General features: G+C 48.6%; 1 protein-coding gene across 4 annotated transcripts in view; it reads left to right on the forward strand.

Moving 5' to 3' along the window:
* LOC110506001 (RNA-binding protein 25) overlaps nt 1-20,418 on the forward strand; it is a 46,844-nt gene extending 26,426 nt beyond the window's left edge. For 3 of the 4 annotated variants that reach the window (XM_090221393.1, XM_090221394.1, XM_090221396.1), the window contains 10 exons: nt 3,665-3,966; nt 5,389-5,500; nt 6,810-6,899; nt 8,908-8,981; nt 10,265-10,415; nt 10,827-11,283; nt 14,505-14,809; nt 15,286-15,384; nt 18,319-18,366; nt 18,587-20,418. In XM_090221393.1, coding sequence (XP_090077519.1) covers nt 3,665-3,966; nt 5,389-5,500; nt 6,810-6,899; nt 8,908-8,981; nt 10,265-10,415; nt 10,827-11,283; nt 14,505-14,809; nt 15,286-15,384; nt 18,319-18,366; nt 18,587-18,679 — 1,731 coding nt within the window. In that variant the 3' untranslated portion in view covers nt 18,680-20,418. Of the gene's footprint in view, nt 1-986; nt 3,416-3,664; nt 3,967-5,388; nt 5,501-6,809; nt 6,900-8,907; nt 8,982-10,264; nt 10,416-10,826; nt 11,284-14,504; nt 14,810-15,285; nt 15,385-18,318; nt 18,367-18,586 lie in introns of those variants that run through there. The other variant, XM_090221395.1, reaches the window with a different exon arrangement.
* The last annotated feature ends 3,981 nt before the right edge of the window (nt 20,419-24,399 follow it).

A 24,399-nucleotide genomic window follows, 5' to 3' on the forward strand; every position in this document is an offset into this window, starting at 1 on the left:
GACAACAATGAGGGAGCCTATAGGGAGGAGGTCAGAGACCAGGACTACAACTTCTCCCTCAACGTCAGCAAGACAAAGCAGCTGATGATGGACCTATAGGATGAGTTGAGCGGGTTGAGAGTTCCTCAGTGTCCACAGTTGAGTGTTCCTAAGGCATTCACATGGTCCACACACACCCACACAGCTGTAAAGAGGGCACACCAGCACCTCTTCCCCCTGACGCTGAAAATATTTGGCATTGGCCCTCAGATCCTCAAAGTTCTACAGCATCGTCTTGACTGTCTGCATCACCACTTGGTACGGTAACTGCAAGGCACCCGAAGGCAAGGCGCTACAGAGGGTGGTGAGTAGGGCCCAGTACATCACTGGGGCCAAGCTCCCTGCCATCCAGGACCTCTATACCAGTGTCATAGGAAGGCCCCAAAATATTGTCCAACTCCAGCCACCCAAGTCATAGACACACACTGGACTCTATGTACACACACACACACTGGACTCTATATATATATATATATATATATATATATATATATATATACACACACACTGGACTCTATATATACACACACACACACACACACACACACACACACACTGGACTCTGCGCACACACACACACACACACATTTCAATGGACAAAAAAAAAAGCTTTTCTTTCAAAAACAAGGATTCTAAGTGACCCCAAACTTTTGAAAGGTAGTGTATATGTAGGTCGGGATAAAGTGACTATCGATAATAAACAGTGAGTAGCAGCAGCGTAAAACATTGGGGGGGGGGGGCAATGCAAATTGTCCGGGGGCCATTTGATTAGCTGTTCAGCAGTCTTATGGCTTGGAGGTAGAATCTGTTAAGAAGACTTTTGGACCTAGACTTGCACTCCGGTACCCTTTGCCGTGCGGTAGCAGAGAGAACAGTCTATGACTAGGGTGGTTGGAATCTTTGGCAATTTTTAGGGCCTTCCTCTGACACCGCCTGGTATAGAGGTCCTGGATGGCAGGAAGCTTGGCCACAGTGATGTACTGGGCCGTACGCACTACCCTCTGTAGAGCTTTGCGGTCGGAGGCCGAGCAGTTGCCATACCAGACGGTGATGCAACCAGTCTGCATGCTCTCAATGGTGCCGCTGTAGAACTTTTTGAGGATCCATGCCAAATCTTTTCAGTCTCCTGAGGGGGAATAAGCGTTGTCGTGTCCTCTTCATGACTGTGTTGATGATGTGGACACCAAGGAACTTGAAGCTCTCAACCTGCTCCACTGCAGCCCCGTCGATGAGAATGATGGTGTTCTCGGTCCTCCTTTTCCTGTAGTCCACAATCATCTCCTTTGTCTTGATCACTTTGAGGGAGAAGTTGTCGTCCTTGCACCACACTTCCAGGTCTCTGACCTCCTCCCTATAGGCTGTCTCGTTGTCGGTGATCAGACCTACCTCTATTGTGTCATCGGCAAACTTAATGATGGGGTTGGAGTCGTGCTTGTTCATGCAGTCATGGGTGAACAGGGTGTACACAGGGTGTTGAGAATCAGTGTGACAGATGTGATGTTGCCTACCCTTACCAGGAACCAGTTGCAGAGAGGAGATGTTTAGTCCCAGGGTCCTTAGTGATGAGCTTTGTGAGAACTATGTTGTTGAATGCTGAGCAGTAGTCAATGAATAGCATTCTCACGTAGGTTACTTTTGTCCATATGGGAAAGGGCTTTGTGGGGTGCAATAGATTTTGCATCATCTGTGGATGTGTTGGGGCGATATGCAAATTGGAATAGGTCTAAGGTTTCTGGGATGATGGTGTTGTGAACCATGACCAGCCTTTCAAAGCACTTCATGGCTACAGATGTGAGTGCTACGTGTCGGTAGTCAGTCCCTGTGCCCAAGAACCTACCTAACTATGGTGGTCTGTGTGAAATATGTGGGTATTACGGACTCGGCCAGGGACAGGTTGAAAATGTCAGTGAACACACTTGCCAGTTGGTCAGTGCATGCTCGGAGTACACGTCCTGGTATTCCGTCTGGCCCTGTGGCCTTGTGAATGTTGACCTGTATAAAGGTCTTACTCACATCGATTACGGCGAGTGTGATCACCTAGTCATCCGGAACAGCTGGTGCTCTCATGCATGCTTCAGTGTTGTTTGCTTCGAAGCGCGCATAGAAGTCATTTAGCTCGTCTGGTAGGCTTGTCACTGGGCAGCTCGCGGATGGGCTTCCCTTTGTAGTCTGTAATACTTTACTTTGCAAGCCCTCCCACATAGGATTAAATCTCAGTCCTGTATTTACACTTTGCCTGTTTGATGGTTCGTCGGCAGGCATAGCGGGATTTCTTATAAGTGTCCGGATTAGTCTCACGCTCCTTGAAAGAAGCAGCTCTAGCCTTTTAGCTCAGTGCGTGTGCTGCCTGTAAATCCATGGCTTCTGGTTGGTACGTACAGTCACCTTAGGGACAATGTCATCGATGCACTTATTGAGGAAGCCGGTGACTGATGTGGTATACTCCTCAATGCCATCGGATGAGTCCCGGAACATATTCCAGTCTGTGCTCGCAAAACTGTCCTGTAACTTTGCATCTGCGTCATCTGACCACTTCCGTATTGACCGAGTCACTGGTGCTTCCTGCTTTAGTTTTATCTTGTAAGCAGGAATCGGGAGGATATAATTATGGTCAGATTTTCCCAATGGAGAGCGAGGGAGAGCTTTGTACACGTCTCTGTGTGTGGAGTAAAGGTGGTCTAGAGTTTTTTTCCCTCTTGTTGCACATGTGACATGCTGGTAGAAATGAGGTGAAACGGATTTAAGTTTCACTGCATTAATGTCCCGGGCCACTAGGAGCGCCGCCTCTGGATGAGCATTTTCTTGTTTGCTTACGGCTTTATACAGTTGGTTGAGTGCAGTCTTAGTGCCTGCATCGGTCTGTGGTGGTAAATAGACAGCTACGAAAAATATAGATGCTAAACTCTCTTGGTAAATAGTGTGATTTACATTTTATCGTGAGATACTCTACCTCAGATGAGCAAAACCTTGAGTTCCTTAATATTTGATTTCACACACCAGCTGTTATTGACCAAAAGACACAGACCGCCACCCTTTGTCTTACCGGAGGCAGCTTTTTTATCTTGCCTATGCAGCATAAACCCAGCCAACTGTATATTATCCATGTCGTCGTTCAGCCACGACTCAGTGAAACATAAGATATTACAGTTTTTAATGTCCGGTTGGTAGGTTGATAGTCTTGAACGGAGCTCGTCCAGTTTATTCTCCAGTGATTGCACGTTGGCCAATAGGATGGATGGTAGAGGCGGGTTACCTACTCGCCAAGGCACCCGGACCTCTGTCCCCTGTATCGACATCTTCTCTTCATGCGAATGACAGGGATTTCCTTCATGTCCGGCTCGTTAAAGAAAAAAAAATAATCTATGTCCAGTTCGAGGTGAGTAAATCGGTGTTCCAGAAGCTGTTTTCGGTCAAAAGACAGTAGCAGAAACATTATGTACAAAATAAGTTACAAACAACGTGAAAAAAAAAATTTGCAATTGGTTAGGAGCCAGTAAAACGGCAGCCATCTTTTCCGGCACAGCAGAGTGACTAACAGTGTATTCCCTCTTCCTGTAGAAACTGTTGTCCGTGGTTGAATACAACGGTAGAGTGATAACACAGGATACTCCTCTTCTTCCCGTAGAAACTGGAGGAGGAGAAGGGAAAGAAAGAGCAGGAACGGCAAGAGATCGATAAGGACAGGAGGGAGAGGGACAAAGAGAGGGAGCGAGAGAGGGAGCGCCGGGACCGCGAGAGGGAGAAGGAGAGAGAGAAGGAGAAGGAACGAAACGACAACAACAACAAGGAGAGAGAGCGGGACCGGGATCGAGAACGCATCGATCGGGACCGTGAACGGACGAGGGAGAGGGAGAGGGGAGACAGAGGAGAGAGGGAGCGCGTGAAGGAGAGGAGTCGAGAAGTCAGCATAGACCGCAGTAGATCCAGGTTGGTACGAGGTTAACGCTGAAACAGGTTGGTATGAGGTTAACGCTGAAACAGGTTGGTATGAGGTTAATGCTGAAACAGGTTGGTATGAGGTTAACGCTGAAACAGGTTGGTATGAGGTTAACGCTGAAACAGGTTGGTATGAGGTTAACGCTGAACCAGGTTGGTATGAGGTTAACGCTGAAACAGGTTGGTATGAGGTTAACGCTGAAACAGGTTGGTATGAGGTTAACGCTGAAACAGGTTGGTATGAGGTTAACGCTGAAACAGGTTGGTATGAGGTTAACGCTGAAACAGGTTGGTATGAGGTTAACGCTGAAACAGGTTGGTATGAGGTTAACGCTGAAACAGGTTGGTATGAGGTTAATGCTGAAACAGGTTGGTATGAGGTTAACGCTGAAACAGGTTGGTATGAGGTTAACGCTGAAACAGGTTGGTATGAGGTTAACGCTGAAACAGGTTGGTATGAGGTTAACGCTGAAACAGGTTGGTATGAGGTTAACGCTGAAACAGGTTGTTATGAGGTTAACGCTGAAACAGGTTGGTATGAGGTTAACGCAGATTCAGGTTGGTATGAGGTTAACGCTGAAACAGGTTGGTATGAGGTTAACGCAGATTCAGGTTGGTATGAGGTTAACGCTGAAACAGGTTGGTATGAGGTTAACGCAGATTCAGGTTGGTATGAGGTTAAAGCTGAAACAGGTTGGTATGAGGTTAATGCTGAAACAGGTTGGTATGAGGTTAACGCTGAAACAGGTTGGTATGAGGTTTAACGCTGAAACAGGTTGGTATGAGGTTAACGCTGAAATAGGTTGGTATGAGGTTAATGCTGAAACAGGTTGGTATGAGGTTAACGCTGAAACAGGTTGGTATGAGGTTAACGCTGAAACAGGTTGGTATGAGGTTAACGCTGAAACAGGTTGGTATGAGGTTAACGCTGAAACAGGTTGGTATGAGGTTAACGCTGAAACAGGTTGGTATGAGGTTAACGCTGAAACAGGTTGGTATGAGGTTAACGCTGAAACAGGTTGGTATGAGGTTAACGCTGCATGACTGACTGGCCTCCCCCCTCTCCCTCCCCCGTCTCCCTCCCAGGGGTAGTGTTATACAAACATCTGGGCCTGTAAAGCATCTCCGAGTAGTCAGAGTAGGAGTGCTGATCTAGGATCAGTGTTGCCTTTTAGATCATAATGAATAAGATTATATGGACAGATCCTAGATCAGAATGAATAAGACTATATGGACAGATCCTAGATCAGAATGAATAAGACTATATGGACAGATCCTAGATCAGAATGAATAAGACTATATGGACAGATCCTAGATCAGAATGAATAAGACTGTATGGACAGATCCTAGATCAGCACTCTTGTTCTGAAACACTTAAGTGGCGAGTGTTTGAACTCACGTCTCTTCCTGTAGAGAACGGAGCCGCGATGAGAAGAAACACGACCGCGAGGAGGATCAGGAGGAGGCGTACGAACGCAGGAAACTGGAGAGGAAGATGAGGGACAAGGAGACTGCCTACCAGGAAGTATGTTTGACATGTAGTCCCATGTTTGACGAGGTTTAAAGCCTGAATTTATACCCTACGCAAGTACACAACACAAGAACTACATTAGCTACGGAAGAATGGTAAATCCTGTGTAGCTGCACAAGTCCACAAACTTGGGCATCCTTGTAACGCAACAGGTCTGTTTGTATGTTTGTTTGTATGTTTGTTTGTATTTTATTTATTTCACCTTTATTTAATTAGTTATTTTATATATTTCACCTTTATTTAACCAGGAAGGCTAGTTGAGAACACCTTTATTTAACCAGGTAGGCCAGTTGAGAACAACTTCTAATTTACAGTTGCGACCTGGCCAAGATAAAGCAAAGCAGTTCGACACAAACAACAACACAGAGTTACACATGGAGTAAAACAAACATACAGTCAATAATACAGTAGAAACAAGTTTATATACGATGTGAGCAAATGAGGTGAGATAAGGGAGGTAAAGGCAAAAAAAGGCCATGGTGGCAAAGTAAATACAATATAGCAAGTAAAACAATAGAAATGTATGTTTGTATGCAGGATTGTTTGTATGTACACTACTGATCTAAAAGTTTGGGGTCACTTGGAAATGTTCTTGTTTTTGAAAGAAAAGCACATCTTTTTTTTTTTTGTCCATTTTTAAAATAACATAAAATTGATCAGAAATACAGTGTAGGCATTGTTAATGTTGTAAATTACTATTGTAGCTGGAAACGGCAGATTTATTATGGAATATCAGTCCTGTGTTCCAATGGAACGTTGTATTAGCAAATTAATCCAAGTTTATAATTTTATAAGGCTAATTGATCATTAGAAAACCATTCACAGCCAGTCTGACTACTCTTTCTCTCAGGCCTAAGGCACTTAGTATATGTGTCCCAAATGACACCCTATTCTCTATATAGTGCACCACAGTATTTTGCAATGGTTTTCTAGTGCACTACTTTTGTCCTGAGCCCGAAGGGCCCTGGTGCACTGTGTAGGGTGTCTTTTGGGACTCGGGCACTGTGTTCATACTGGCTCTGTCGTAAGAAAACTCAATATAACACCTGTCTATGTGTATGTACATTATGAAAAGATGCTGATTGGCTGAAACAGCGTTCTATCTGTGTGTTTTATATCAGGCCTGTTTTGATTCAGGGATGCTGATTGGCTAAAAACAGCGTTCTATCTGTGTGTTTTATATCAGGCCTGTTTTGATTCAGGGATGCTGATTGGCTAAAAAACAGCGTTCTATCTGTGTGTTTTTATATCAGGCCTGTTTTGATTCAGGGATGCTGATTGGCTGTTGCTCCTCTTGTTTCAGCGTCTGAAGAACTGGGAGATGAGAGAGAGGAAGAAGACTCGGGACTACGACAAAGAGAACCAACGAGAGGACGAGAGACGGCGTGAGATGGTAGTAGACATCCGGGGCCTGATTGGGCCCGCGGGTGATTTTCTTTGCCTTGGTGTCTATTTATTATTTTAAATGTCTATTTATTTATTGTTGGGCAAAAAAAACTGAAAACACCAGCAAATCAGCTCCAAGTGATTTAGTTGTTAATCTGTTCCAAGCTATTCCCACGCATAATATAATGTATAATAGATGTATGAAATGTAATGTAGTGTGTGTGTGTGTGTGTGTGTGTGTGTGATCATATAGAAATGTAAGCAAGTTTTGAAATGATTCTGTTTTAGTCAAGTAATTGTTTGGGTTTCTTGCGGTCTACTAATTATGTGTAATGATGTTCCGGCCCCCTGACCATCCACTAAACAAAAGATCGTCCTGTGGCTGAATCTAGTTGTTGAAAATCTGTCGTTCTGCCACTGAACAAGGCAGTTAACCCACTGTTCCCCGGGCGCCGACGACGTGGATGTCGATAATGGCAGCCCCCCGCACCTCTCTGATTCAGAGGGGTTGGGTTAAATGCGGAAGACACATTTCAGTTGAATGCATTCAGTTGTACAACTGACTAGGTTGACAGGTGTAGTTAATACAGGTAATGAGTGGAGAACAAGAGGGATTCTTAATGAAAAACAACCCCTTTTCCCAGATGCAGTTAACATTTTAAACGTTTAAAATTTTAAACGTTTTAACGTTTTAAAAAATATATATATATTTTAAAAAATATATATTTTTATTTTATTTTTGTGTCAAATTGCCAATTGTCAACCGATCCCTTAAAGGATTAATTGACATATACACAAACATAACAATAATTCACTGTGGTAATTCAATGATCATTCTTCTTCTAATGTTCTCTGCATTGCGCATCGCATAAGAGTGAAAAAATGTAAGGTAAAATATCAATACATAATATTAAATAAGTTTATCCAAACAATAATTATATCCCTAGAGCAGTACAATAATGTACATACATACAATACTGGTGAAAAGTTTTAGAACACCTACTCATTCAAGGATTTTTCTTTATTTTGACTATTTTCTACATTGTAGAATAATAGTGAAGACATCAAAACATATGAAATAACACATATGGAATCATGTAGTAACCAAAAAAAGTGTTAAACAAATCAAAATTATATTTTATATTTGAGATTCTTCAAATAGCCACCCTTTTGCCTTGATGACAGCTTTGCACACTCTTGGCATTATCTCAACCAGCTTCACCTGGAATGGTTTTCCAACGGTCTTGAAGGAGTTCCCACATATGCTGAGCACTTGTTGGCTGCTTTTCCTTCACTCTGCGGTCCGACTCATCCCAAACCATCTCAATTGGGTTGAGGCCAGGTGATTGTGGAGGCCAGGTCATCTGATGCAGCACTCCATCACTCTCCTCCTTGGTAAAATAGCCCTTACACAACCTGGAGGTGTGTTGGGTCATCGTGCTGTTGAAAAACAAATGATAGTCCCACTAAGTCCAAACCAGGCGGGATGGCGTATCGCTGCAGAATACTGTGATAGCAATACTGGATAAGTGTGCCTTGAATTCCAATTAAATCACAGACAGTGTCACCAGCTAAGCACCCCCACACCATCACACCACCTCCTCCATGCTTCACAGTGGGAAATACACACGCGGAGATCATCCGTTCACCCACACTGCGTCTCACAAAGACATGGCGGTTGGAACCAAAAAATCTCCAATTTGGACTCATCATACCAAAGGACAGATTTCCACCGATTTTTAACACTTTTTTTGGTTACTACATGATTCCATAATTGTTATTTCATAGTTTTGATGTCTTCACTAGTATTCTACAATGTAGAAAGAAACAAATAAATCCTGGAATGAGTAGGTATTCTATGTACATATAAATACAGAAGACATTTGAACCCAGTCTGGCACGAAGAGAAGATTCATATGGGAGACAAGCCTTTACACCATCTATAATATTAGCCGTTTGAATGCGTCATTTACCTCATGGAAGCTAAATGTATGCAATCATTTGTTCTTCTTCAGACCAAAGAAGGCAAGCGCCTGAAAGAGTTCCTGGAAGATTATGACGATGACAAAGACGACCTGAAATACTACAGGTGAGGACACACCTTTTATAACACAGACGACCTGAAATACTACAGGTGAGGACACACCTTTTATAACACAGAGATGACCTGATATACTACAGGTGAGGACACACCTTTTATAACACAGAGACGACCTGAAATACTACAGGTGAGGACACACCTTTATAACACAGAGATGACCTGATATACTACAGGTGAGGACACACCTTTTATAACACAGAGATGACCTGATATACTACAGGTGAGGACACACCTTTTATAACACAGAGACGACCTGAAATACTACAGGTGAGGACACACCTTTATAACACAGAGATGACCTGATATACTACAGGTGAGGACACACCTTTTATAACACAGAGATGACCTGATATACTACAGGTGAGGACACACCTTTTATAACACAGAGATTACCTGAAATACTACAGGTGAGGACACACCTTTATAACACAGAGATGACCTGATATACTACAGGTGAGGACACACCTTTATAACACAGAGATGACCTGATATACTACAGGTGAGGACACACCTTTTATAACACAGAGATGACCTGATATACTACAGGTGAGGACACACCTTTTATAACACAGAGACGACCTGAAATACTACAGGTGAGGACACACCTTTATAACACAGAGATTACCTGATATACTACAGGTGAGGACACACCTTTTATAACACAGAGATGACCTGATATACTACAGGTGAGGACACACCTTTTATAACACAGAGATTACCTGAAATACTACAGGTGAGGACACACCTTTATAACACAGAGATGACCTGATATACTACAGGTGAGGACACACCTTTTATAACACAGAGATGACCTGATATACTACAGGTGAGGACACACCTTTTATAACACAGAGATGACCTGAAATACTACAGGTGAGGACACACCTTTATAACACAGAGATGACCTGATATACTACAGGTGAGGACATACCTTTTATAACACAATTGTCCTTGTTGGGGACCTAATATTAACCCCTACATTGTTAGCGCAATTGCTAACTAGCGTGTTAAGCGCAATGACTGAAGGTCTAAGCTAACTGCTAGCAGATACCATAGACTTTCAGTCATTGCGCTAACGCTGGTAGGCATTTGGCTCGTGAAAGTAACTCCAACTTCCTTTATGCTGGATGCAGAAATGGTATCCATCAGTTTATCTCTCTCTGGGGAAGTAGATAAAGGGCCTCATCTCTCTCTCTGAGGAAGTAGGGCCAAAATCCTGAAGTATCCTTTCATGCTGTATGACTGACCGGCCTTCCTCTCTCTCCCTCCAGGGGTAGTGCTTTACAGAAGCGTCTGAGAGACCGTGAGAAGGAGACGGAGCTGGATGAGAGAGACAGGAAGCGGGAGAAGGAGGAGCATGATCAGATCAGACAGAGACTGTTAGCTGAGGGACACCCAGACCCTGAGGCCGAGCTGCAGAGGGTATGTCTGGCCGTCTGTCTGGCTCTATTGCTGTCTGTCTGGAACGTCTGTATGGCCATCTGTCTGTCTGGCTGACCGTCTGGCTCTATTGCTGTTTGTCTGTCTCTGTCTGTCAACTCTGTGTTGTTATTGTTCAAGTTCAGGTTGTACCTTCCAGTTTCCAACCATTTCCTCCCTCCTGAACACAACCCTGCCGTCTGTCAGCTGGCTAACTGGCACATCAACAGACATGAGCAATGTGCATTGTACCCTGTCAAATAGGGACAATGAACATGAATCAACATGAATCAACATGAATCAACATGAATCAACATGAATCGACAATGCACATATTTTTCATATATTTTTATTTTAGTGTGTTGACTTTTTTTGTATAAATGCACTTTTAAATACATTTGATTTGAATCCAAGATGGAGGAGGAGGCAGAGCGGAGGCGGCAGCCCCCAGTGAAGCCGGTGCCAGAGGAGGAGGTGCAGCAGGAGAAACCAAACCGGGACAGGGAGCACCGGGAGAGGGAGCACCGGGAGAGGGAGCACCGAGAGAGGGAGCACCACAGGGACAGGAGAGGAGCAGACAGGCCTTCTCTCCAGCACCTTCAACCCCAATCAGACGATGACTTGGAGGAAGGGGAGGAGCTTGATGATTGTGACCGGGAGGACTCATCAGATGCCAGGCCAAACCCAAACCTGAAGCCCACGATGCGGCCAATAACATCGGCCCCCTCGGTGTCGTCGGGCAGCGGCGGCGCCACACCCAACTCCCCCGGCAACGAGTCTCCGTGCGGCATCATCATCCCTCATGAAAATTCTCCTGAAGCCCGGCCCACTGAAGAACAGCATCCCAAGATTGGCCTCAGCCTCAAACTGGGTGAGTTAAAACTAGATTGAACTAGTTAGAACAAGATTGGCCTCAGCCTCAAACTGAGTGAATTAAAACTAGATTGAACTAGTTAGAACAAGATTGGCCTCAGCCTCAAACTGGGTGAGTTAAAACTAGATTGAACTAGTTAGAACAAGATTGGCCTCAGCCTCAAACTGGGTGAGTTAAAACTAGATTGAACTAGTTAGAACAAGATTGGCCTCAGCCTCAAACTGGGTGAGTTAAAACTAGATTGAACTAGTTAGAACAAGATTGGCCTCAGCCTCAAACTGGGTGAGTTAAAACTAGATTGAACTAGTTAGAACAAGATTGGCCTCAGCCTCAAACTGGGTGAGTTAAAACTAGATTGAACTAGTTAGAACAAGATTGGCCTCAGCCTCAAACTGGGTGAGTTAAAACTAGATTGAACTAGTTAGAACAAGATTGGCCTCAGCCTCAAACTGGGTGAATTAAAACTAGATTGAACTAGTTAGAACAAGATTGGCCTCAGCCTCAAACTGGGTGAGTTAAAACTAGATTGAACTAGTTAGAACAAGATTGGCCTCAGCCTCAAACTGGTTAAATCGTCATCGTTGTCTCTCAGTCTAACGTGCTGACCACACCGCTCGCGTAACAAAATAAAAGTAAGCATACGCGTTATTTCAATCATTGCACCCACACTGCTGACGGCAACGAGCGTCTGCGTAGCAAAATAGGACAAATTAGCTAGCGACAGCAAGCTAGCTAAATAGGACAAATTAGCTAGTGACAGCAAGCTAGCTAAATAGGACAAATTAGCTAGCGACTGCAAGCTAGCTAAATAGGACGAAGTAGCTAGCGACTGCAAGCTAGCTAAACAGGACGAAGTAGCTAGCGACTGCAAGCTAGCTAAACAGGACGAAATAGCTAGCGACTGCAAGCTAGCTAAACAGGACGAAGTAGCTAGCGACTGCAAGCTAGCTAAACAGGACGAAGTAGCTAGCGACTGCAAGCTAGCTAAACAGGACGAATTAGCTAGCGACTGCAAGCTAGCTCGCTAAATGTCCATTGATGTTTAATGCTTTTCGACCTGTCCCCAAATTAATATAGTTGGTTCAGAGTTGGTTTTGATATTTCAACATGCGTGTGATGGAATACACGCGCTCCCGGTCTAGTCAGTGTATGACCCTCTAGCTTTGACCCTCAAATCTCTATAACCCACTGTAACCCACCAACCCGTCTCTCTCTCTCCGTCCCCTCTATAACCCGTCTCTCTCTCTCTCTCCGTCCCCTCTATAACCCGTCTCTCTCTCTCTCTCTCTCCGTCCCCTCTATAACCCGTCTCTCTCTCTCTCTCTCTCCGTCCCCTCTATAACCCGTCTCTCTCTCTCTCTCCGTCCCCTCTATAACCCGTCTCTCTCTCGTCCCCTCTATAACCCGTCTCTCTCTCTCCGTCCCCTCTATAACCTGTCTCTCTCTCCGTCCCCTCTATAACCCGTCTCTCTCTCTCTCTCTCCGTCCCCTCTATAACCCGTCTCTCTCTCCGTCCCCTCTATAACCCGTCGCTCTCTCTCCGTCCCCTCTATAACCTGTCTCTCTCTCTCCGTCCCCACTATAACCCGTCTCTCTCTCTCCGTCCCCACTATAACCCGTCTCTCTCTCTCTCTCCATCCCCACTATAACCCGTCTCTCTCTCTCTCCGTCCCCACTATAACCCGTCTCTCTCTCTCCGTCCCCACTATAACCTGTCTTTCTCTCTCTCTCCGTCCCCACTATAACCCGTCTCTCTCTCCGTCCCCACTATAACCTGTCTTTCTCTCTCTCTCCGTCCCCACTATAACCCGTCTCTTTCTCCGTCCCCACTATAACCCGTCTCTCTCTCCGTCCCCACTTTAACCCGTCTCTCTCTCTCCGTCCCCACTATAACCCGTCTCTCTCTCTCCATCCCCTCTATAACCTGTCTCTCTCTCCGTCCCCTCTATAACCCGTCTCTCTCTCTCTCCGTCCCCTCTATAACCTGTCTCTCTCTCTCCGTCCCCTATATAACCCGTCTCTCTCTCCGTCCCCTCTATAACCTGTCTCTCTCTCCGTCCCCTCTATAACCTGTCTCTCTCTCCGTCCCCTCTATAACCCGTCTCTCTCTCCGTCCCTTCTATAACCCGTCTCTCTCTCTCGCTCTCTCTCTCTCTCTCTCCGTCCCCTCTAACCTGTCTCTCTCTCTGTCCCCTCTATAACCCGTCTCTCTCTCTCCGTCCCCTCTATAACCTGTCTCTCTCTCTCCGTCCCCTCTATAACCCGTCTCTCTCTCCGTCCCCTCTATAACCTGTCTCTCTCTCCGTCCCCTCTATAACCTGTCTCTCTCTCCGTCCCCTCTATAACCCGTCTCTCTCTCCGTCCCTTCTATAACCTGTCTCTCTCTCTCTCCGTCCCCACTATAACCCGTCTCTCTCTCTCCGTCCCCTCTATAACCCGTCTCTCTCTCTCCGTCCCCTCTATAACCCGTCTCTCTCTCTCCGTCCCCTATAACCCGCCTCTCTCTCTCTCCCCGTCCCCTCTATAACCCGTCTCTCTCTCCGTCCCCTATAACCCGTCTCTCTCTCCGTCCCCTATAACCCGTCTCTCTCTCTCCGTCCCCTATAACCCGTCTCTCTCTCTCTGTCCCCTCTATAACCCGTCTCTCTCTCTCCGTCCCCTCTATAACCTGTCTCTCTCTCTCCGTCCCCTCTATAACCCGTCTCTCTCTCCGTCCCCTCTATAACCTGTCTCTCTCTCCGTCCCCTCTATAACCTGTCTCTCTCTCCGTCCCCTCTATAACCCGTCTCTCTCTCCGTCCCTTCTATAACCTGTCTCTCTCTCTCTCCGTCCCCACTATAACCCGTCTCTCTCTCTCCGTCCCCTCTATAACCCGTCTCTCTCTCTCCGTCCCCTCTATAACCCGTCTCTCTCTCTCCGTCCCCTATAACCCGCCTCTCTCTCTCTCCCCGTCCCCTCTATAACCCGTCTCTCTCTCCGTCCCCTATAACCCGTCTCTCTCTCCGTCCCCTATAACCCGTCTCTCTCTCTCCGTCCCCTATAACCCGTCTCTCTCTCTCTCTTTCCCCTCTATAACCCGTCTCTCTCTCCGTCCCCTATAACCCGTCTCTCTCTCTCCGTCCCCTATAACCCGTCTCTCTTTCCGTCCCCTCTATAACCCGTCTCTCTCTCTCTCTCCGTCCCCTATCTAACGCGTCTCTCTCTCTCTCCGTCTCCAGGCGCCAGCCCCAACCATCAGATCCACACTGGGAGTAAACGTAAGAAGCTGGCCAACGTCGACAGCGTCTTCAACAAGTTCGGCGAGGAGGAGGCCGACGAGGCGCCTCGTAAACGTAAGCTGGTTCCGCTGGACTACGGCGAGGATGATAAGAGCTTGGGTCTGGACGGGGCAGAGGTACCCGGAGGGAAGGGAGGACAAAACACAGAGGAGAAACGGAAACACATCAGGAGTCTCATTGAGAAGATCCCTACGGCCAGACCGGATCTGTTTAACTACCCTCTGGACTGGACTGCTGTGGACTCGGTAAGGAGGAGGAGGATTTTTAAAAATTGAACCTTTATTTAACTAGGCAAGTCAGTTAAAGAACAAATTCTTATTTTCAATGACGGCCTAGGAACAGCGGGTTAACTGCGTTGTTCAGGAGCAGAACGACAGATTTGTACCTTGTCGGCTCGGGGATTTGAACTTGCAGCCTTTCGGTTACTAGTCCAACGCTCTAACCACTAGGCTACCCTGATGATGATGATGATGATGAGGCAGGTCGGCCCCAGAGCTCTGGTTGGTAATAACGTGACGATTACAGCGTTAAGGAGTGATTCAAACATCCCGTAGGGTTCACACACACTGACAAGTCCCAAGGGTCCTGCTCCTCTGTGGACAACCTAATCTACTCTTGACATATTTGGTCAACTGGAAATTGAAAAGCGATGTGGGAAGAACTAGTAATTCTCTGTAAATCACCGGATGTCTGAAACCTCTTGTTCTTCTTCCTGTCTCAGACTCTGATGGAGCGCCGCATCAGGCCCTGGATCAACAAGAAGATTATAGAGTACATCGGAGAGGAGGAAGCTACGCTAGTGGACTTTGTCTGTTCGAAGGTGAGTCGGTAACTGATTGAGTGGGAGAGAGAATGATTTGTCTGAGGAAGGATGACATCTTACCTTGTAAGAAGGTTGTAGACAAGGTATGACTGCAACCCAAGGCGTTCGTTTAGTTCACACGTACGTGGGGGGGGGCATTTATGGCACAAATCCAATGTACCTTTCCCACTGAGTGTACAAAACATTAGGAACACCTAACGTCGGGGCGTGGACTCTACAACGTGTCGAAAGCGTTCCGCAGAAATGCTGGCCCATGTTGACCGGATGTTCTTTGGGTGGGTTGATCATTCTCGATGATACACACAGGAAAATAACTGTTGAGTGGGGAAAAACCCAGCAGCGTTGCAGTTCTTGACACAAACCGGTGCGCCTTGGCACCTACTACCAAACCCCATTCAAAGTCACAAATATTTTGTCTTCCCCGTTCACCCTCTGAATGGCACACGAACACAACCCATGTCTCAATTTGTCTCAAGGCTTAAACATGACATCAATAAGGAATCATATCTTTCACCTGGTTAGTTTATGTCATGGAAAGAGCATGTTCCTAATATTTTGTACACTCAGTGTATGTTTGTCAATGGGTGAACTACTCCTTTACCTTAAAGCTTGCCGTTATAATGCATTGATGGGACACTATGTTTTTCCACTGTAGTCTTCTATTCTTCACATTGTCCACGGAGGTAGCGATGGGACACGGTCGGGGGTAGCGATGGGACACGGTCGGGGGTAGCGATGGGACACGGTCGGAGGTAGCGATGGGACACGGGTCGGGGGTAGCGATGGGACACGGGGGTAGCGATGGGACACGGTCGGGGGTAGCGATAGGACACGGGGGGTAGCGATGGGACACGGGGGTAGCGATGGGACACGGGGGTAGCGATGGGACACGGGGGTAGCGATGGGACACGGGGGTAGCGATGGGACACGGGGGTAGCGATGGGACACGGGGGTAGCGATGGGACACGGGGGTAGCGATGGGACACGGAGGTAGCGATGGGACACGGAGGTAGCGATGGGACACGGGGGTAGCGATGGGACACGGAGGTAGCGATGGGACACGGAGGTAGCGATGGGACACGGTCGGGGGTAGCGATGGTAGCGATGGGACACGGGGGTAGCGATGGTAGCGATGGGACACGGGGGTAGCGATGGGACACAGAGGTAGCGATGGGACACGGTCGGGGGTAGCGATGGTAGCGATGGGACACGGGGGTAGCGATGGGACACGGTCGGGGGTAGCGATGGGACACGGTCGGGGGTTGCGATGGGACACGGTCGGGGGTAGCGATGGGACACGGTCGGGGGTAGCGATGGGACACGGTCGGGGGTAGCGATGGGACACGGTCGGGGGTAGCGATGGGACACGGTCGGAGGTAGCGATGGGACACGGTCCGAGGTAGCGATGGGACGCGGTCGGGGGTAGCGATGGGACGCGGTCGGGGGTAGCGATGGGACGCGGTCGGAGGTAGCGATGGGACGCGGTCGGAGGTAGCGATGGGACGCGGTCGGCGGTAGCGATGGGACGCGGTCGGGGGTAGCGATGGGACGCGGTCGGGGGTAGCGATGGGACGCGGTCGGGGGTAGCGATGGGACGCGGTCGGGGGTAGCGAATGGACACGGTCGGGGGTAGCGAATGGACACGGTCGGGGGTAGCGATGGGACACGGTCGGGGGTAGCGAATGGACACGGTCGGCGGTAGCGATGGGACACGGTCGGGGGTAGCGAATGGACACGGTCGGGGGTAGCGATGGGACACGGTCGGGGGTAGCGAATGGACACGGTCGGCGGTAGCGATGGGACACGGTCGGGGGTAGCGAATGGACACGGTCGGGGGTAGCGAATGGACACGGTCGGGGGTAGCGATGGGACACGGTCGGGGGTAGCGAATGGACACGGTCGGGGGCAGCGAATGGACACGGTCGGGGGTAGCGATGGGACACGGTCGGAGGTAGCGATGGGGCACGGTCGGAGGTAGCGATGGGACACGTTCTGGGGTAGCGATGGGACACGGTCGGGGGTAGCGATGGGACACGGTCGGGGGTAGCGATGGGACACGGTCGGGGGTAGCGATGGGACACGGTCGGGGGTAGCGATGGGACACGGTCTGGGGGTTGCGATGGGACACGGTCGGGGGTAGCGATGGGACACGGTCGGGGGTTGCGATGGGACACGGTCGGGGGTAGCGATGGGACACGGTCGGGGGTAGCGATGGGACACGGTCGGGGGTAGCGATGGGACACGGTCGGGGGTAGCGATGGGACACGGTCGGGGGTAGCGATGGGACACGGTCGGGGGTAGCGATGGGACACGGTCGGGGTTAGCGATGGGACACGGTCTGGGGTTGCGATGGGACACGGTCGGGGGTAGCGGTCGGGGGTAGCGATGGGACACGGTCGGGGGTAGCGTTGGGACACGGTCGGGGGTAGCGATGGGGCACGGTCGGGGGTAGCGATGGGACACGGTCGGGGGTAGCGATGGGACACGGTCGGGGGTAGCGATGGGACACGGTCGGGGGTAGCGATGGGACACGGTCGGGGGTAGCGATGGGACACGGTCGGGGGTAGCGATGGGACACGGTCGGGGGTAGCGATGGGACACGGTCGGGGGTAGCGATGGGGCACGGTCGGGGGTAGCGATGGGACACGGTCGAGGGTAGCGATGGGACACGGTCGGGGGTAGCGATGGGACACGGTCGGGGGTAGCGATGGGACACGGTCGGGGGTAGCGATGGTGCACGGTCGGGGGTAGCGATGGGACACGGTCGGGGGTAGCGATGGGACACGGTCGGGGGTAGCGATGGGACACGGTCGGGGGTAGCGATGGGACACGGAGGTGGTATTGAGGACCCATTGTCTCTGGCGTATTCCCTGCAGTAGGCTTTGTGAGTGTTGTCTTCCACGGTGTTTCACCAGCTTCTTGTCTCCTCAGGTGATGTCTCACGGCACACCGCAGGGGATCTTGGATGATGTTGCCATGGTGAGTTAAATAATAGATCATGATTTTAAAACGTGGTCATAGAAAAACAATCTTATAGGCTTAACCAGTTTACGGTTCATATGTTATCAAATGTAAGCCAACATTTGAGTTCGTTCTAAATCTTAAGTTTGTTCTCGTCAACAGTGCAGTAGACCTAACAGGTGTTAGAACGTGTGTTATTAAGAGAGGAGACCCACTAACTGATGTTTTGTACCTGCAGGTTCTGGACGAGGAGGCAGAGGTGTTCATAGTTAAAATGTGGAGGCTGTTGATCTACGAAACGGAGGCCAAGAAGATTGGTCTGGGGAAATGAAGACTAGTACTACTACAGTACTACTATCTAGTACTACTACAGTACTACTATCTAGTACTACTACAGTACCACTGTTGTGAGGGACAGTTTTTTTTTTTTTTTTTCCTCCTCCGGCTCTCAAGTCTCTTTATTTCTCTTGACTGATCACACGGACACCTCTCACTCACTAGGGTGTTGAGACTATGAGCATGGGCCTATTACCAGTCCCCAACCCCCCCCTCTAGTCCCCCAACCCCCTCTACCGCTCCCCCCCAAAAGATCTCTTTTAAATGAGTATAAACTTCCCTGAGTCAATACATGTTAGAAACACCTTTTGGCTGTGCTATACAGCTGTGTCTTTCTGGGTAAGTCTCTTAAGAGCTTTTCACACCTCGATTGTACAATATTTTGCCGTTTATTCTTTTTTTAAAAATCTTCAAACTCTGTCAAGTTGATTTGTTGATCATTGCTAGACAACCATTTTCAAGTCTTGCCATAGATGTTCAAGCCAATTTGAAGTCAAACCTGTAACTAGGCCACTCAGGAACATTCAATGTCGTCTTGGTAAGCGACTCCAGTGTAGATTTGGCCTTGTGTTTTTGGTTACTGTCCTGCTGAAAGGTGAATTTGTTTCCCAGTGTCTGTTGGAAAGCAGACTGAACCAGGTTTTCCTCTGGGATTTTGCCTGTGCTAAGCTCTAGTCCGCTTCTTTTTATCCTGAAAAACTCCCACATTGAGTACCACTCTTCATATTCTCAAGCATGGCAGTGCCTGCATCATGTTATCGGTATGCTTGTCATTGGCAAGGCTGTGTTGGATTTGCCCCAAGCATAACACTTTGTAGTCAGGACAAAAAGTTAATTTTTGCAGTCTTACTTAAGTGCCTTGTTGCAAACAGGATGCGTGTAAAGGAATATTTTTATTCTGTGCAGGCTTCCTTCTTTTCACTCTTGTCATTTAGGTTAGTATTGTGGAATAACTACAATGTTGTTGATCCATCCTCAGTTGTCTCCCATCACAGCCGTTAAACTCTGTAAACTGTTTTAAAGTCACCATTGACCTCCATGGTGAAATCCCTGAGCGGTTTCCTTCCTCTCCGGCAACTGAGTTAGGAAGGGACGCCTGTATCTTTGTAGTGACTGGGTGTATTGATACACCATCCAAAGCCTAAATTAATAACTTCACCATGCTCAAAGGGATCTTCAATGTCTGCTGTTTTTAGTTTTAACACATCTACCCATCTGTTGAAAAACCTCCCTGGTCTTTGTGGTTAAATCTTTGCTTGAAATCCACTACTCGATTGAGGGACCTTACAGATAATTGCGTGTGGGGGGTACAGAGTTGAGGTAGCCATTTAAAAAAAAATAATAATGTAAACAATTTTATTGAACACGGAAATAGTCCATGCAAATGATTATGCGTTTTTTGTACTTATTTAGGCTTGCCATAACAAAGAGGTTGAAGACGTGTTGATTCAAGACAACTTTAAATTCATTAATAAAAAAACAAAACAATTTTTTTTTTTTTAATTCACTTTGACATGATGGGATATTGTATGTAGATCAATGGCACAAAATCTCAGTTGAATCCATTTTAAATTAAGGCTGTAACACAACAAATTGTGGGAGGGGGGGGGGGGGGATCAAGGTCTGTGAATACTTTCTGAAGGCACTGGTCTAATCTCTGTACTATCTGCTGGAGGATTTGCTCCACTGTGGGATCTAATGATAAAATAAAAGAAGCTTCTTTTTATATATATATATTTTTTAAATGAAGTGTTCAATTTATCTTAAAATTTGAACATGTGGAAATGTGATGTCACAACTGGATGCAATTATTTTGTTTTCTGTTTTCCGATGAAGGATAGTAGGAGTGAGAGAGGATCGTTTTGGGGGGAGAGGATAGTAGGAGTGAGAGAGGATCGTTTTGGGGGGAGAGGATAGTAGGAGTGAGAGAGGATCGCTTTGGGGGGAGAGGATAGTAGGAGTGAGAGAGGATCGCTTTGGGGGGAGAGGGTAGTTTCAGGAGTGAGAGAGGATCGTTTTGGGGGGAGAGGATAGTAGGAGTGAGAGAGGATCGTTTTGGGGGGAGAGGATAGTAGGAGTGAGAGAGGATCGTTTTGGGGGGAGAGGATAGTAGGAGTGAGAGAGGATCGTTTTGGGGGGAGAGGATAGTAGGAGTGAGAGAGGATCGCTTTGGGGGGAGAGGATAGTAGGAGTGAGAGAGGATCGCTTTGGGGGGAGAGGATAGTAGGAGTGAGAGAGGATTGTTTTGGGGGAGAGGATAGTAGGAGTGAGAGAGGATCGTTTTGGGGGAGAGGATAGTAGGAGTGAGAGAGGATCGTTTTGGGGGAGAGGATAGTAGGAGTGAGAGAGGATCGTTTTGGGGGGAGAGGATAGTAGGAGTGAGAGAGGATCGTTTTGGGGGGAGAGGATAGTAGGAGTGAGAGAGGATCGTTTGGGGGGAGAGGATAGTAGGAGTGAGAGAGGATCGTTTTGGGGGGAGAGGATAGTAGGAGTGAGAGAGGATCGTTTTGGGGGGAGAGGATAGTAGGAGTGAGAGAGGATCGTTTTGGGGGGAGAGGATAGTAGGAGTGAGAGAGGATCGCTTTGGGGGGAGAGGATAGTAGGAGTGAGAGAGGATCGTTTTGGGGGGAGAGGATAGTAGGAGTGAGAGAGGATCGCTTTGGGGGGAGAGGATAGTAGGAGTGAGAGAGGATCGTTTTGGGGGGAGAGGATAGTAGGAGTGAGAGAGGATCGCTTTGGGGGGAGAGGATAGTAGGAGTGAGAGAGGATCGTTTTGGGGGGAGAGGGTAGTAGGAGTGAGAGGATCGTTTTGGGGGGAGAGGGTAGTAGGAGTGAGAGAGGATCGTTTTGGGGGGAGAGGGTAGTAGGAGTGAGAGAGGATCGTTTTGGGGGGAGAGGATAGTAGGAGTGAGAGAGGATCGTTTTGGGGGGAGAGGATTGTAGGAGTGAGAGAGGATCGTTTTGGGGGGAGAGGATAGTAGGAGTGAGAGGATCGCTTTGGGGGGAGAGGATAGTAGGAGTGAGAGAGGATCGCTTTGGGGGGAGAGGGTAGTAGGAGTGAGAGAGGATCGTTTTGGGGGGAGAGGGTAGTAGGAGTGAGAGAGGATCGCTTTGGGGGAGAGGATAGTAGGAGTGAGAGAGGATCGCTTTGGGGGGAGAGGATAGTAGGAGTGAGAGAGGATCGCTTTGGGGGGAGAGGGTAGTAGGAGTGAGAGAGGATCGTTTTGGGGGGAGAGGGTAGTAGGAGTGAGAGAGGATCGCTTTGGGGGGAGAGGATAGTAGGAGTGAGAGAGGATCGCTTTGGGGGGGAGAGGATCGTTTTGGGGGGAGAGGATAGTAGGAGTGAGAGAGGATCGCTTTGGGGGGAGAGGGTAGTAGGAGTGAGAGAGGATCGTTTTGGGGGGAGAGGGTAGTAGGAGTGAGAGAGGATCGCTTTGGGGGGAGAGGATAGTAGGAGTGAGAGAGGATCGTTTTGGGGGGAGAGGGTAGTAGGAGTGAGAGAGGATCGTTTTGGGGGGAGAGGGTAGTAGGAGTGAGAGAATCGTTTTGGGGGGAGAGGGTAGTAGGAGTGAGAGAGGATCGCTTTGGGGGGAGAGGATAGTAGGAGTGAGAGAGGATCGCTTTGGGGGGAGAGGATAGTAGGAGTGAGAGAGGATCGCTTTGGGGGGGGAGAGGATCGTTTTGGGGGGAGAGGATAGTAGGAGTGAGAGAGGATCGCTTTGGGGGGAGAGGGTCGTTTCAGGAGTGAGAGAGGATCGTTTTGGGGGGAGAGGGTCGTTTCAGGAGTGAGAGGATCGCTTTGGGGGGAGAGGGTAGTTTCAGGAGTGAGAGAGGATCGTTTTGGGGGGAGAGGATAGTAGGAGTGAGAGAGGATCGCTTTGGGGGGAGAGGATAGTAGGAGTGAGAGAGGATCGTTTTGGGGGGAGAGGATAGTAGGAGTGAGAGAGGATCGTTTTGGGGGGAGAGGATAGTAGGAGTGAGAGAGGATCGTTTTGGGGGGAGAGGATAGTAGGAGTGAGAGAGGATCGTTTTGGGGGGAGAGGATAGTAGGAGTGAGAGAGGATCGCTTTGGGGGGAGAGGGTAGTTTCAGGAGTGAGAGAGGATTGTTTTGGGGGAGAGGATAGTAGGAGTGAGAGAGGATCGTTTTGGGGGGAGAGGATAGTAGGAGTGAGAGAGGATCGTTTTGGGGGAGAGGATAGTAGGAGTGAGAGAGGATCGTTTTGGGGGGAGAGGGTAGTAGGAGTGAGAGAGGATCGTTTTGGGGGGAGAGGGTAGTAGGAGTGAGAGAGGATCGCTTTGGGGGGAGAGGGTAGTTTCAGGAGTGAGAGAGGATCGTTTTGGGGGGAGAGGATAGTAGGAGTGAGAGAGGATCGTTTTGGGGGGAGAGGGTAGTAGGAGTGAGAGAGGATCGTTTTGGGGGGAGAGGATAGTAGGAGTGAGAGAGGATCGTTTTGGGGGGAGAGGGTAGTAGGAGTGAGAGGATCGTTTTGGGGGGAGAGGGTAGTAGGAGTGAGAGAGGATCGCTTTGGGGGGAGAGGGTAGTTTCAGGAGTGAGAGAGGATCGTTTTGGGGGGAGAGGATAGTAGGAGTGAGAGAGGATCGTTTTGGGGGGAGAGGATAGTAGGAGTGAGAGAGGATCGTTTTGGGGGGAGAGGATAGTAGGAGTGAGAGAGGATCGCTTTGGGGGGAGAGGATAGTAGGAGTGAGAGAGGATCGTTTTGGGGGGAGAGGATAGTAGGAGTGAGAGAGGATCGCTTTGGGGGGAGAGGATAGTAGGAGTGAGAGAGGATCGTTTTGGGGGGAGAGGATAGTAGGAGTGAGAGAGGATCGCTTTGGGGGGAGAGGATAGTAGGAGTGAGAGAGGATCGTTTTGGGGGGAGAGGATAGTAGGAGTGAGAGAGGATCGCTTTGGGGGGAGAGGATAGTAGGAGTGAGAGAGGATCGTTTTGGGGGGAGAGGGTAGTAGGAGTGAGAGGATCGTTTTGGGGGGAGAGGGTAGTAGGAGTGAGAGAGGATCGTTTTGGGGGGAGAGGGTAGTAGGAGTGAGAGAGGATCGTTTTGGGGGGAGAGGATAGTAGGAGTGAGAGAGGATCGTTTTGGGGGGAGAGGATTGTAGGAGTGAGAGAGGATCGTTTTGGGGGGAGAGGATAGTAGGAGTGAGAGGATCGCTTTGGGGGGAGAGGATAGTAGGAGTGAGAGAGGATCGCTTTGGGGGGAGAGGGTAGTAGGAGTGAGAGAGGATCGTTTTGGGGGGAGAGGATAGTAGGAGTGAGAGAGGATCGCTTTGGGGGGAGAGGATAGTAGGAGTGAGAGAGGATCGTTTTGGGGGGAGAGGATAGTAGGAGTGAGAGAGGATCGCTTTGGGGGGAGAGGATAGTAGGAGTGAGAGAGGATCGCTTTGGGGGGAGAGGATAGTAGGAGTGAGAGAGGATCGTTTTGGGGGGAGAGGATAGTAGGAGTGAGAGAGGATCGTTTTGGGGGGAGAGGATAGTAGGAGTGAGAGAGGATCGTTTTGGGGGGAGAGGATAGTAGGAGTGAGAGAGGATCGTTTTGGGGGGAGAGGATAGTAGGAGTGAGAGAGGATCGTTTTGGGGGGAGAGGATAGTAGGAGTGAGAGAGGATCGTTTTGGGGGGAGAGGATAGTAGGAGTGAGAGAGGATCGTTTTGGGGGGAGAGGGTCGTTTCAGGAGTGAGAGAGGATCGCTTTGGGGGGA

Source organism: Oncorhynchus mykiss, chromosome 25, assembly GCF_057628025.1.
Source record: "Oncorhynchus mykiss isolate SJ-2025 chromosome 25, ASM5762802v1, whole genome shotgun sequence".
Taxonomy (NCBI): Eukaryota; Metazoa; Chordata; class Actinopteri; order Salmoniformes; family Salmonidae; genus Oncorhynchus; species Oncorhynchus mykiss.